This window comes from Gadus chalcogrammus, chromosome 10 (assembly GCF_026213295.1).
Source record: "Gadus chalcogrammus isolate NIFS_2021 chromosome 10, NIFS_Gcha_1.0, whole genome shotgun sequence".
Taxonomy (NCBI): domain Eukaryota; kingdom Metazoa; phylum Chordata; class Actinopteri; order Gadiformes; family Gadidae; genus Gadus; species Gadus chalcogrammus.
Window position 1 is genome coordinate 21,778,757 of NC_079421.1, and position 13,827 is coordinate 21,792,583.

At 46.1% G+C, this 13,827-nt stretch overlaps 2 protein-coding genes across 2 annotated transcripts in view; both read left to right on the forward strand.

Moving 5' to 3' along the window:
* Positions 1 to 13,827, forward strand: part of diaph2 (diaphanous-related formin 2) — a 378,439-nt gene that overhangs the window by 219,218 nt on the left and 145,394 nt on the right.
* On the forward strand, positions 2,788 to 13,519 carry LOC130390329 (neuronal pentraxin receptor-like). The gene is given in 7 exon segments (XM_056600208.1): positions 2,788 to 3,099; positions 3,102 to 3,215; positions 3,218 to 3,525; positions 7,613 to 7,901; positions 8,991 to 9,244; positions 11,483 to 11,662; positions 12,681 to 13,519. Coding segments are annotated over 7 exon segments (1,668 nt in total). The 5' UTR covers positions 2,788 to 2,807; the 3' UTR covers positions 12,912 to 13,519.

Genomic DNA, 13,827 nt, shown 5'->3' on the forward strand with positions numbered 1-13,827 from the left:
TTTGTAAGGTACGTTTACGCCATGCAATGTATTTTTTCGCGGCATTGAGAAGACCCGTGTAATAAAGGCCTATAATATTTATGTTTATGGCATAGATTTCTCCTCAGATTAGGCCAATAAACCAATGATAAAAAAAATAATTGTCGATCAAAGGCCCGGCCGGACCCGGCCCGAGGATAGTGGTGGGAAATATCGCCACTATCTGCGTACCTATCGGGCTCGGGCTCGGGCTCGGGCAGAGAATCTAAACTCTGAAGGAGATATACGATCCAGACTGTCATTGTGGGTCATCTTCTGATTATTATTTTCTGCGTGTTCGTTTTCAACGTGACTAACGTTGATTGGTATAGCTTCTCTTTTCAAAACAACATTTAAGTATTTATTACCCGTGAGCTCCGGGATGAACGCTGAAGCCAACACGATATGAGAGAGAGAGAGAGAGAGAGAGACGAGAGAGAGAGAGAGAGAGAGAGAGAGAGAGAGAGAGAGAGAGAGAGAGAGAGAGGAGAGAGAGAGAGAGAGAGAGAGAGAGAGAGAGAGAGAGAGGGGGGGGGGGGGGGGGAGGGGGGGGGGCGGAGAAAGAGAGCTGGAGAGGCTAAAGGCGCGATCATAAAACTCATGCAGCATTTATATCGTGAGCCAACTGAATGAACTGTCGGCTAAAATCGTCCGATAGGTGGCGTCATTAGCATCCCATGGACATGACAGGAATTTTAAACAACTCTCACAAAACAGGCACACACACACACACACACACACACACAACACACACACACACACACCACACACACACACACACACAAACACACACACCACACACACACACACACACCACACACACACACACATGATCACTATCATTCATCATGTTTCATCTCATCTAGAATTTCCTACTATAGCCCCACCTGTTATGTGCGTGATGAGAATATATTACACGAAGGCCCAAATCGCGGCATTTGATATCTTCCTGATGCATAATGCATATAGTCTCACTAACATCTAAGATGTCTGTCAGACAAGCATACGTAATACACGCATGACCTATTGCACATGTTGATGAGACATTAAGGAACATTAATTAAAATACAAATCCACTCTCATGTAATCATTACAATTCCCTGTATTCATTATAATCACATGTAGCCAGTAGGACTAACTACCATCTCACTCGATCAATAAATGATCAAATCAATCAGCTGTTACTGCGACCGTCTCTCTCACTGCGAGGGTCCGTCAAGAAGTCACCCATCGCGATAGGTGCATTCATAGCTGTCAAGTTGTCACGATAATAGCAGTAGGCTACACTTCGATAACTAGCGCTCACCAGCAGCCGGTCTGTCGGGAGAGTGTGATGTATTTACCGTGTTCAGCTGAAGAAGGTGTTCCAGTGCCATTCTCGTAGGCCTACATCATATAGTGCCCTGTTATAGTCAGCGTTATCTTGAACCTGCTTGTGAGACACGAGTGCATGGCGGAATTTATGAAAAGCCAAACACCATGCTTTGCACGGTATAGCTGTCAGTGCGCGTGCGTGTGTGCGTGTGTATTTGCGTGTGCGTGTGTTTCATTTGAAAGAAAGACACACACACACACGTACGCACATCCATACAGAAACACACCCAAACAAACCCACAAGTGCGTGTAGGTGTGGGTGAGTATGGATGTGTGTGATGGGTGTGTGTGTGTGTGTGTATGTGTGTGTGTGTGTGTGTGTGTGTGTGTGTGTGTGTGTGTGTGTGTGTGTGTGTGTGTGTGTGTGGTGTGTGTGTGTGTTGTGGGTGTGTGTGTGTTGTGTGTGTGTGTGTGTGTGTGTGTGTGTGTGTGTGTGTGTGTGTGTGTGTGTGTGACCGTGTGTGTGTGTGTGTGTGTGTGTGTGTGTGTGTGTGTGTGTGTGGTGTGTGTGTGTGTGTGGGTGTGTTGTGTGTGTGTGTGTGTGTGTGGTGTGTGTGTGCGCCCGCAAACCACCTACAATGCAATCAGTGTCTCGAGTGCTGTCGGGCCGTCCCAAGAGGAGCCCTGGACTTGAGTTATGACGGACATAACTCTGCTGCCCGCGGGGTTAGGCTAAGCCATGCGGATGATGATCTTTTTTGATTTTTTTTTAAAATATATATATATATTTCTCTGTCGATAGTGGGGTGACAGTATGAAAGCTTGTCTAATATAAGTAACGGAAAGAACAAACCTAGCCTATAGGATATGTATCCCTCGCTCTGTCCCTCCCTCTCTTTCTCCCTCTCTCTCTCTCTCTCTCTCTCTCTCTCTCTCTCTCTCCTCTCTCTCTCTCTCTAAAATCTCTCTCTCTCTCTCTCTCTCTCCTCTCTCTCTCTCTCTCTCTCTCTCTCTCTCTCTCTCTCTCTCTCTCTCTCTCTCTCTCTCTCTCACTCTCATTATCCCCTGTCTCTCTCTCTCTATCTCTCTCTCTCTCCCTCTCTCTTTATCTCTTCATCTCTCTCTCTCTTGCTCGCAGTAAAAGCATGCGCGCGCGACTGAAGGCTGCTGAGCGGACAGACTGGATGATTTATATCGACTCGGTATGAGAGAAAAGATCTTAGGCTCACGGTAAGGATTGTTGATCCGCTGCAACTGGCTGAAAACTAAACGTACAGAGGAAGATACAGGGAAAAGCAGGAAGAACGCCGTTTCATAGCAGGAAAGAGCAAGAACGGCTTCTTGATATCCAGGAGATTGGATATTTCTTCCGGAAATCAGTGGCTTTACACCGTTCCATTTTTACCTTTTCATTTCTAATTCTTGATCGTTCCCACCGCCAAACTGAAGTTCATCGTTGTGATCTTGGCCGCGGGATGGTGGCCTTCATTGGAGCAGTTATCTGTATCATCGCCGCCGTGCACACCGGATCGTCTAAGGTTGTACCACACCAGCAGCCGTCGGCGGACAATCAGTCGCTGTATGCGCAATCCGTCGCTCAGACCACGGCGTCGCGGGGCTCCGTGGCCCGGGCCGGACCTCTGGTCGGAGCTCTCCATGGTTCTGAAACCCCACAGTCGGAGACGCCGACGTTCAAGGCGGGACTCGGGGTCACGGGACTCACCGGACACGACCCGAGGGTCAGTCGACTCATCTGCACGCCGATCCCCGCGGAGAGTGCGACCCGAGAAACTTTAATCAACAAGCGGCGGACGAGCCGTTGTCGCTGTCTGCGACCGCGGAGGGGAACCTCCGAACTGCCGCCGAAGAGCTACGGCAGACCGTCAGCAGCAGGAAGACCAGATCATCACCGATCAACGGACTATAAGGGAGCTATCGGGTAAACTGACGGATTGTGAGAGGGAGCAAGGCGGCCGCATCATTTCGGAGAGGCGCGGGAGTGTGGCGGGGATGCTGGGGGCCAAAGGTGGTGCCACTGCCGCGGCCGTTGGAGGGAAGGGGCAACATGACCGGATCATGGTGCGGGACAGCCCGGCTTCTGCCCCCGACAGTGTCCACCTGCTCACCGTCCGGGCTGTGGACGAACTGGAGCAGGCGATCACTCAGCTCAAAGATCGCATAGAGAAGCTAGAGGTAGGTGTTTCTAGTCTAGTTTCAAGGTAAGAATACGGAGAAAACAAAGTCCTTAGGCCTACTCTATATTGAATTCAGACATTTCTAATTAATCATGTTCGTATGGTTCCCTTGAAAAGCCACTTCATATCGTGACAAAGCTTGGAAACCCTTCATGAAAATAAATATTAATATTCATGAGTTTTGCGTGTATTAACATCAGTGCGAGTGTCCCCCCTCAGCTGCCGCTAACACATCTCTATCGCTTGGCAGGTCATGTTACGCACACACACACACACACACGCGCGCGCGCACACACACACACACACACACACACCTCCCCCCCATTCTCAGTCGTATGAGCTCTGTAATGAAACAGGGGTATTTCCACTTTGAAAAGGAGCACAGTGTGTGTGAGGGGGGGAGGGATTGTGTTTGATGTTGTTTTGCATTTGTGTTCCTGTGTTCCTGTGTGTGTGTGTGTGTGTGTGTGTGTGTGTGTGTGTGTGTGTGTGTGTGTGTGTGTGTGTGTGTGTGTGTGTGGTGTGTGTGTGTGTGTGTGTCTGTGTGTGTGTGTGTGTGTGTCTGTGTGTGTGTGTGTGCGTGTGTGTGTGTGTGTGTGTGTATGTGTGTGCCTGCCTGCATGCATGAATATATGTGTGAGTGTGTGTGTGTGTGCGCGACTGCGCGCGTGCCCTGCCATGTGTAAGAGTGTGTATGTGTGTGTGTTTACTGTGTGAATGTGTGTGCATATGCAAGAGCGTGCGTGTGTATGTGTTTGTGTAAATGTGTGTGTGTGTTTGTGTGTGTGTGTGTGTGCATTTGCGTGTGTATGTGTGTATGTGTGTGTCCTTGCGTGTCTATTTAATGTGCCATTGATTGCTCTTTCTGCTCAGTGTTTCCTCAGTGTTCCCGCTACACCAGCGAATCATTGGCCAGCCGCTCTGAGCAACCAGGGAGGGTGGAGGGTAGGAAATAGAGCTAGAGGGGGAGGAAGGAAATGAATAGGTGAAGGTAGAGGCTAGGGAAGTGGAAGGTGTGGCGCAGCGAATGCGTAGCGTTGTGAAAATATAACGGAGCAATCTCAGGCAGAGGGGTACGCGAGACGGTTTTAGCTCAGCAGATGGCATCTATAATTCACACAGTTTACTGAGACACAGACACGCACATGTGTGTGACGTCTCTATTGGTGTCCCTTATGTAGGACAAGGTTGTAGAGGTGCTTTCCTATATTCTTTATGTTGGATATATAACTTGGAATGAAAATAGCAATCGGGGGCGGCAATCCGAAGACTGACTGAAACATGTCTATGTCTTACACAGCTTTGGTTTCTGAAATATAGATATCTTTATTGAGCCATACGTTAGCCATCGTATCTACCATGCTCATCAGAGTGGCGTCTGCGGCTACACCCTTAATCCATACCATACATCTGCCTTACCCCCAAAACTTCCATATCGTACATTGACAGCATATCAGGTTGCAGGGGGTTGCATGAAAAGTGCTTTGTAAGCAACAAATGATTTGATTCAAAACTAAATCGAAACACCACTACAATATCTATACCGTATAACTAATACATACTTCATATCTAGAACTTCAGTCAATCTATGTCATACACCTTCACCTTACATCTATAATTTCAATCTATAGCTTGACAGTGTACAGTCTACCTTTCTGCTGTAATAGTTAGCGTTATTTTTTATAGGGATCGTCAATGGTGCTGGCGTGACCGTTTTGTGAATTGGATTTGTGAATACTGTCGCTTTAGAAACCAAATAGTCTCACCAAACAGTGGTTTAATAATCTAAAGTTAACAGAAAACCAACTGAAATCTGGGTGTACAGGAGTTACATTTTCTCCTCTCCTCTAGTTTTGACCTATCATGTTGCTGGAGGCAAGAATATGTTTGTAATTATTATTACAAACAGTCTATTAACAGCGAACATAAACTCGGCCAGCACGGGTGAATGGTAAAAAGTGTCTGAAAAGGTTTCAAATCAACACCGTGTAGAATGGTAACTGTAGAAAAACAAGAACATTAAAATACCTTTCTGCAGGCCTCGTCCGTATGCGTGAGATGAGATTCTCTTCAGTAGAATGTATCCACAACGAAACCGGAATAAAACGTAATAACTCCAGCCTTTTCAGTTTTGGGTTTCCGGCCTGCACCACATTCCCCCCCACCACCCCAGAAGTCCTGCTCTAAGACAGCAGATTAGCAAGCAAGCAACAACAGCAAGCACCTCTAGATTGTAGGTTTCGAGAAAGCTTTGTTTTTCTGGCTTTGTTGCTGGAATCAGAAGAGCTGGTACTCTAGTGTTGCAGGGCTTTGTATTTAGACAGGCATGTCTGTTGCTTTAGTGCTACGCGTTACACCAACGCATATGGTGTGTTTGGGATTTATTTAGCACTCGTCTGAGAGGGCCTGGGGTCATCCGAACACACTGATTATAAGAATACAGATTATTCTATAATGAACCTGATCCAGGTCCCATCACCTATTGTTAACATTTCAGTCTTGGAATTTGTCTCCGACACTCACATATTTGTTGTCAGGTTGGGTAAGATTATTTATATTATTTCTCTATGTTTCTCCGTTATACTATGGGAAGGAAGAAGTAAGAATGTCTGCAACAGAGGATTGAAAACAGTACATTTCTTAAGCGTTCTTAGAAATTCTGAAATCAAATAATGCAGATGTACAGTTATGACTTTCAACAAGCATGTTGAAACAAGGCCGTTCAATTGTTAACATATATGACGCATGTCATATACAGATATACAGTACATATGAGATCTTCAGAATGATCTTGATGAGCTTTTTACACTGCATTCACTAGCAATCCATGAGTACCTTCATGTGTACACATCAGATATGCTGCATTACCAATGATATTAACTCTTGCACTCTGACCACATACACACACACACACACACACACACACACACACACACAAACACACACACACACACACGGGACGCACAACATAGGCTCCAGATACAAAGTTGGGTCTGGCGGTTGATACTGGGCAATATAAAAGCATAGGGAACAAGCTGAGTCAATTGATTTAATATCCCCTGTCTACATCTTCTCCTCCTTTCATCAGCTGTGTTTCAGTGTGCCTATCAATAAGCCATTTGTTTGTTTGCGTGGGAGCATGCAGAGGAAATCTCCTCTCCCCCACTGGATCTGCCCCAGGCGATCACTGATTAGTTTCTTGTGGTGTCTTTACCGATGCATAATTTATGGGATGTTAATTGAGACAAAGCTCATCCGGAGACAGTATTGCTCACCTTAAGAGCGGTCGCATTCATTAGTCAGTCTCGCATCTAGGTTGGCTGTACTTGTCTTTAGAGACTCTGTGATTTGTTAATTTCCTGTACATGTCAGGATCCTATAGGCTCTGTTGAGGGTTGATTAAATTCCCTGTAACACCTGAAGCAGGAAAGCCTTCCTGGTTGCCTGAAGGGAATGTCTGTATATACTGTAGTGTTATTTCATATAAATGCACAATAACAATAACAGGAGCTGTATAGTATCACTGTGTAGGGGAGATTGTCTGAAGTTTTAGGGGCCGAACTTTTCATCACAATTTGAAGGTGCAGCAAAGGTAGCCTATTTTTGTGCAAAGACAGACAAAGACAGAAACCAAAGTCAAGCTACACTTTTAGAGCTGTTACAACAACCCTTGCATTTATGTTGCCTTTGGGGATTTTAAATTGAAAATATCAAAGCCATTTAGATGTTTTGTAGTTGGCATAAATATGCATGATACACAATTAATTGGGGTAATCACTTGTTAAATGCCCAGTTTATAAATCGAAGTCAAAAGGTAAAAAGTTTAACTTGTAGGCCTATCTGAAGGCATATTGAAAATCCAACGGCAGAGAGGTAAACGGTAATCACTTAAATAAATGTGGCAGCAAGACCTAATTAGACAAGTTTTATTGATGCTCAGCTCTGATCGCTAACTATCACTATGACTTTTCATTATTATTCATTACGTAGACAATTAAGATTAGTTATTTTGGGGGTTTGAAAGAGTACAAGGTTTTATTAGTTATGATTAATAACTATTATAATACGATCCACCTTTCTTGCAGTCAGACATCGGCCCATTCCCCCAAAACCAAACAACGGACACCAACAGCTCCAGGGCAACGGTCGTGGACGACAGCCCAGGGACCCTCTCCGTAACTGGGCATGGAGGAGCCGACGGTGTGGGTGGTGGAGGACGCAGGGCTGTGGAGGACCTGGAGGGTCAGCTGGAGAGGAAGGTGGAGCTACTGGAGAAAGAGAGGAAAGCCCTGAGGATGGAGACAGAGAAGCACCGCCATGACATTGACCAGGGCCTCCATCAGCTCCACCTCCGCTTGGCAGGCCTGGAGCACGGTGAGGGGGGAGGAGGGGGGTAAGAGAGAGAGAGAGAGAGAGAGGAGAGAGAGAGAGAGAGAGGGAGAGAGAGGAGAGAGAGAGAGGGAGGAGAGAGAGAGAGAGAGAGAGAGAGAGACTACAACAAAGTAAAAAAGGATGATACTATTTTTTACGACTTGACTGTTACAATAAATTGCTGAATTAGAGTATGAATAAACAGCCGGCCGGCTGAACTATATTCATGAACCAGGAAGCCTGCAGCTCACTTTAATATTTCCAAACAAGTCCAAATGATTAACAGAACTTATATGAGTGTAACCAATGTTTTCTGGGGACGACAACAGGAGCATTGATGAAGAGAGCGATCATATCCACCACAGCCACATCGGAGGGAAAGAATATAATAATTTGGCTTGTCTACATTCTACATTCTGTTTCCTGTTATCTACATTCTGAATGATTAAAAGTAATAGTAAAGCACCAAGTAAAGAGTACCCTTGTTAAATAAGTAAGTAATTGAATGCATTTTTTAAGGAATAAAGTAAATAATGAATTGCTGTGCAGACCAGCGACGGTTATAAGAGAAAGCAAGAGAGAGAAAAGAGTGAATCAAACTGAATGCTTTAATTCCTTTCTGAATTAATTATTGAACCCTCATGTTGAACACTCCTGTTATTATTTATTCAGGCTAGACACAGAGCTATAGGTCAGAACATAAAGTCATAGATTACTCTTACGTCTTTTCTTAGTTCAAGTTCATACCTCGAGCTGCTGGGTAATTTATCCTCAGATTTGAAAGAGTCTAGATCAGAAAGATTACAAAAGTGGGGGAAAAACTATATCAGATATACATGTGAAGAGAGATCAGAGGTTGGTGGAGGAGGAGGAGGAGGAGGAGGAGGAGGAGGGTGTATGGAGGGTGTATGGAGGGTGCAGGCTGTGGAACTGAACAAGGGAAGTTAGAGTTAAGCTACAGCCTGAGTTTAACAAGAGAATCCGTGACCTCTTCATCTTGTATTTCTTTATTAAATCTCCTCTCTTATCTCCGTTTCGCACCCTCTCCTCCTGTTCCTGCCTCCCTCTTCTTCCCTCTCTCCCCAACCCCAGGCTCCTCCTCGTCACCTCCGTCCTTCCCAGAGGGCTTCCGGGTATCGTTCCCATCCCGGACGAACTACATGTATGCCCGGGTAAGGGCCAGCCTGCCCCAGCTGAGGGCCATCACCGCCTGCATGTGGCTGCGCTCCACGGAGGAGAGGGGGCCCGCGGGCACCCCACTGTCCTACGCTGTCCCAGGGCAGCCCAACGAGCTGGTGCTCCTACAGGGTCCCCGCTCGGCCCTCGAGCTGCTCATCAACGACAAGGTACCGGGAGAGGACCCATGAAGGCGGGGATTAGAGGACGAATGAATAAGTGAATCAGTGAATCGGTGTAAAATAATAATGGGTGAATTATTGATTGAGTGAATTAATTAGTGAAATTGTGAATTAATGAATGTGAATGACGTATGAATTAATGAGCGGGTAAAATAGTGGGGGAATGAGTAAAGAAGAAAGACCAAAATCTTTCTGTGTTTGAATGAGTGAATCTGTGAAATAGTGACCGAGGGACTGAGTGAAAAAGTAATTGAGAAGAAAAGTAATCAACTAGTGGACCAGTGAAACAGTGAAGGCAAACCCAAAATCACATGAATCATCAAAAGAGCCCAATTATGTTTTTCAAATCCCAGTAGATGTTGATCATCCATGAATTGTTCTCTCGTTGATCATGTGCCTTGTAATTATGTATTGTGGGGTAAAGAGAGAATGTGTGTGTGTGTGTGGTGTGTGTGTGTGTGTGTGTGTGGGTGTGTGTGTGTGGGTGTGTGTGTGGTGTGTGTGGTGTGTGTGTGTGTGTCTGACAACATGGGAATGATGAATTAATGCATGCGATGATGAATGGGCATTGTCCCAGAATGGTTCCTATTAGTGGAACTGAATGTATTTTTAGCAAGGTTTCCTCCACCCAAATATCCTTGTTCTGATTAGACATTGATAACTACCACCTATTGTGTATGAATACCAGCACACTCCGACACCGATGGTTTCCGACAGTATTTCTCAAAAAGAAAACAGCATGCGGCTGCATGAGCAGAATTCATATGCAGGATATATTTCATAAAGATGGAATAAATAACCAGTTTAGCGGACAAGCTAAACTGCTCATGCCGTCTAAGCGGACATTTACATGAGGCAGGACATCCTCCTGCCTCATACATATGCAAAGCAGAAGCCCGCGAGGTAGGAAAGAGATTATTTAGTTGTGGTCGAGGCGCTCTCCAGATGCCATGACTTGGAGGATTTCTGAATTAATACTCTTTTGCATAGCAATGCTCTGGTTTAAAGATGGAGAGGCCTTGACACACAGTGTCGACGGACAGCCCTCGGTCGACGTTGGGCCATCGGTGAGCGTCCGTGGCCCTAGTTTGTGCAGGGTTTCTGCTTGTTTTCTATGGCCCTTGTCTGCTGTTTTTCCGCCCATTAAGCATCTTTAATCAAGGGCGGAGGCGGTCGACGAGAGAATAGTTCTGATTTGCTGTTCAGCTTGAGCGAACATGTGCCTTAGAATTGAAACGGAATTGAGCAAAGCAGACTCACGACTTTGCCATGCTGTTCTCTGAACAGGGCACGCACAAAAACATTGTCTCCTTTTCAACTTCATCTCCTTTGATCATTCGTCATGTTCACATATATTTCAAGGTGCTAAATTATGAAACCTTCTGAGTGATAGTTGTGTGAAATGGTAGGCAAACGCTGCCTTGTTTCACGTCTGTTTACATCCACAGTCCTAGGTGTTCAGGTGTCCCAGTTTTGCATGACAAACACAGACTACCGGCACCTTCTGAAAGGAAGAGTTATCTCTTCTCACGTAGGATCAGAACGTATGTACTAGTGGCCGTCGGCTGTAGTCTTTGCGGTGTGTTTAAGTGCAATTATTTTGCCAACACAGGGGCGACAGGGAGGCGACGAAACAGTCAGCCTTCATCGCGGGTAGTCCTTTGACGTCGGTTTGGTGTGTCAGGGCTTTTAAACCAATCGTTTGATGTGGAAAAATGTCCCACGGCTATTATACCTGCCCTGGCAACGGTTTCATCTGTACTTATCATTGTTGGCATAAACGCTGCTTTTGTTGTTGTTGTTGTTGGTGGTTGTGGTTATTATTGTGACTGTGATCCATGTCACAATCAAACTCATCATCATCATAAAAAGCAGATGTCATGTCATAATACATCCAAATATAGCAAGAAAAGGCTTAGTTAACAGCAAGTAGCAACTGACATACCAAAATATAGAATGTAATATGAACCGTTGATAATTTAAAAATATATCATAAATAGAAATAATATCATGATAAGGGGGCAGGAGAGCCAGGGTGTTTGATACGAGCTGAGTCAATTTTGGGTTAAACTATAGCATATAGGCACCCTTTAGCAAGATGCCATAACCCCCTACTCCTTAATGAAGTAAAATATATCCAGATATATCCAAACATAGACAAAGACAACCCTTTCTATCCAGTCGCCCTGTTTTAACCGATCCATATTCTTCCCTCCCCTCCCACAGGTGGCCCAGCTGCCGTTGAACCTTACCCGAGGCAGCTGGCAGCACATGTGTGTGAGCTGGAGCCAGAAGGGCGGAGCTTGGCAGGCCTACCAGGGAGGGAGGCTGAAGGGGGAGGGGCACGGCCTGGCCCCTGGACATCACCTCCGGGCCGGGGGGCAGCTGGTCCTGGGGCAGGAGCAGGTGAGGAGGGGGGAAGAACGAACAGCCGTGAGAGGGAAGGTTGAAAAGGGGAGTGAAGGAGTGTAAAAGTGAGGGGGTTAACGAGCGAGAGACAGAAGGAGTAGACTAAGGAGGTGAATAAGTGAAACGGTGAAAGGTTTGAACAGTGTGAGAGATTAATCGAATTGAAAGAGCAAGTGGGTGAACGGGTGAACGAGTGTATGAGAAAATTGAATGAATAATTTAACTGAAAATATGATTCAATGAAAGGAGGACTGCAAAAACATTATTGCTGCAGTTGGCCAGTTGAAATATGTTGGAAATATAAACCAAATATATTAATATAGAGAGTGATTGCCCTGTGAATGCCCTGCATGACTCAGTGTCACATACGTGCATGTCTTTATGATGATAGATTAAATGGCCATGGAGACCATACTTGCTAGAGGCTGGACCTCTTTAGTGCGTGAGGTGTGTGTGTGTGTGTGTGTGTGTGTGTGTGTGTGTGTGTGAGTGTGTGTGTGTGTGTGTGTGTGTGTGTGTGGGTGTGTGTGTGTGTGTGTGTGTGTGTGTGTGTGTGGTGTGTGTGTGTGTGTGTGTGTGTAGCCGGTGGTGTGCAGCTGCAGCCTTAGCATTTCCCTTCATCTCAGATCAGAGTTCTGCGAATAGTCTTTTATGCCTCTCTAATTATCTCAAACATGTTCACCGCCACCCCTACACCAGCCCCTTCTCTGAACTCCACCGACTTTCCACTAACACTCTTACACTACAACCAACACTGCCACAGTCACCGCCTCAACAACCTTACAAACTTCACCTCTCTCTTTCACCCTCACGCTCCCTACCACTCCCACCACCGCTATCTCAACCTCACCACCACCACCACCTCCACCACTATCATCCCTACCACCACTCCTCTAACCGTACTCACCACCAACACTGCCACTACTACCATGCCCCCCCCCCCCCCCACACACACAACACACACACACACACTCCCCTAACCAGCTCTCTATTCTCCACAATCTCCACCCCCCAGGACTCGCTGGGCGGGGGTTTTGACTCAACCCAGGCGCTGGTGGGGGAGCTGGCCCAGGTGGGCCTTTGGGACCGTGTGCTTACCCCTGTCCAGGTGGCGGGTCTGGCCCGCTGTGGGCGTGTGGCGCAGGGCAGCCTGACCAGCTGGACGGAGAGGGAGGTGGAGGTCCATGGAGGAGCCACCAAACACCCCGGGGAGCCCTGCAGTAAACATAGCCGGAGCTCCCAGTGAGCGGCCGGAGGGGGAAGACCAGAACCATGTGTAGGGGAAAGGTGTTGCCACGTGTTTCATTAGCCCCCCGCCCCCCCTCCCAGTGTGAGAAGAGAAAAAGTCCCACCTCCCAGTGTGTTATTGAAAGACAAACTTAACAAAATAATTTCATCTCGAGCCATAGATGGAAGAATGGTTAAAAATAATTACTGGCTCGTCTGATCCCTGCTTGGGTCTTGTAGTGTAACAGTTACAGGAATTATTATGATTAGGGCATCCTCGTACTGTGAACCTATTGGACAAAGGGTTTGTCTGTTCAATTCTGCCTTTGGATAGAAAGTTTGTAATTCAAATCACACTGGGAGCCTACTGGACACAGATCTTGTCTATCAAATCATGCTGTGAGTTTATTCGACACAAGAAAGGCCATTTAAGTATGGCTGAGCTAGCTTAAAAAAACAAGGGCTAAAGCACAGTGTCAGTGTTAGCCATTTAACAAATCACCCACATGTACACACTACACACAAACACACACAAAGAATTAGCATTGTGCTAGTTCCCAGGCTGGACTTCACTTCACCTTCCCATGTCGGAGGCGCAGCAGAGATGAAGGGGTTTCGTGAAGGAGGTATGTGGGTATTGCATATTGATGGTGGGGAGAGGGAGAGCCAAAAGTGGGGGAGAGGGAGGTTGTAATTCAAGGAGAGAATAGTCGTTATTCATGTGAGAATACGATGAGAAGCACAGAACAGCATGAGAGTTTTTCACAAAGATAAGCCAAAAAGACGGGAGAGAAGGTGGTGTAGGAGAAGGAGAGGAAGAGTAGGAGGAGGAGGAGGAGGAAAGGTTATGGTATAAATATATGGATTCAGTTGGTAGCTGGCAGACTAGTAGACTTAAAAAAAAAAAAAACTCTATTTGTTTTCCATTTTTGCCC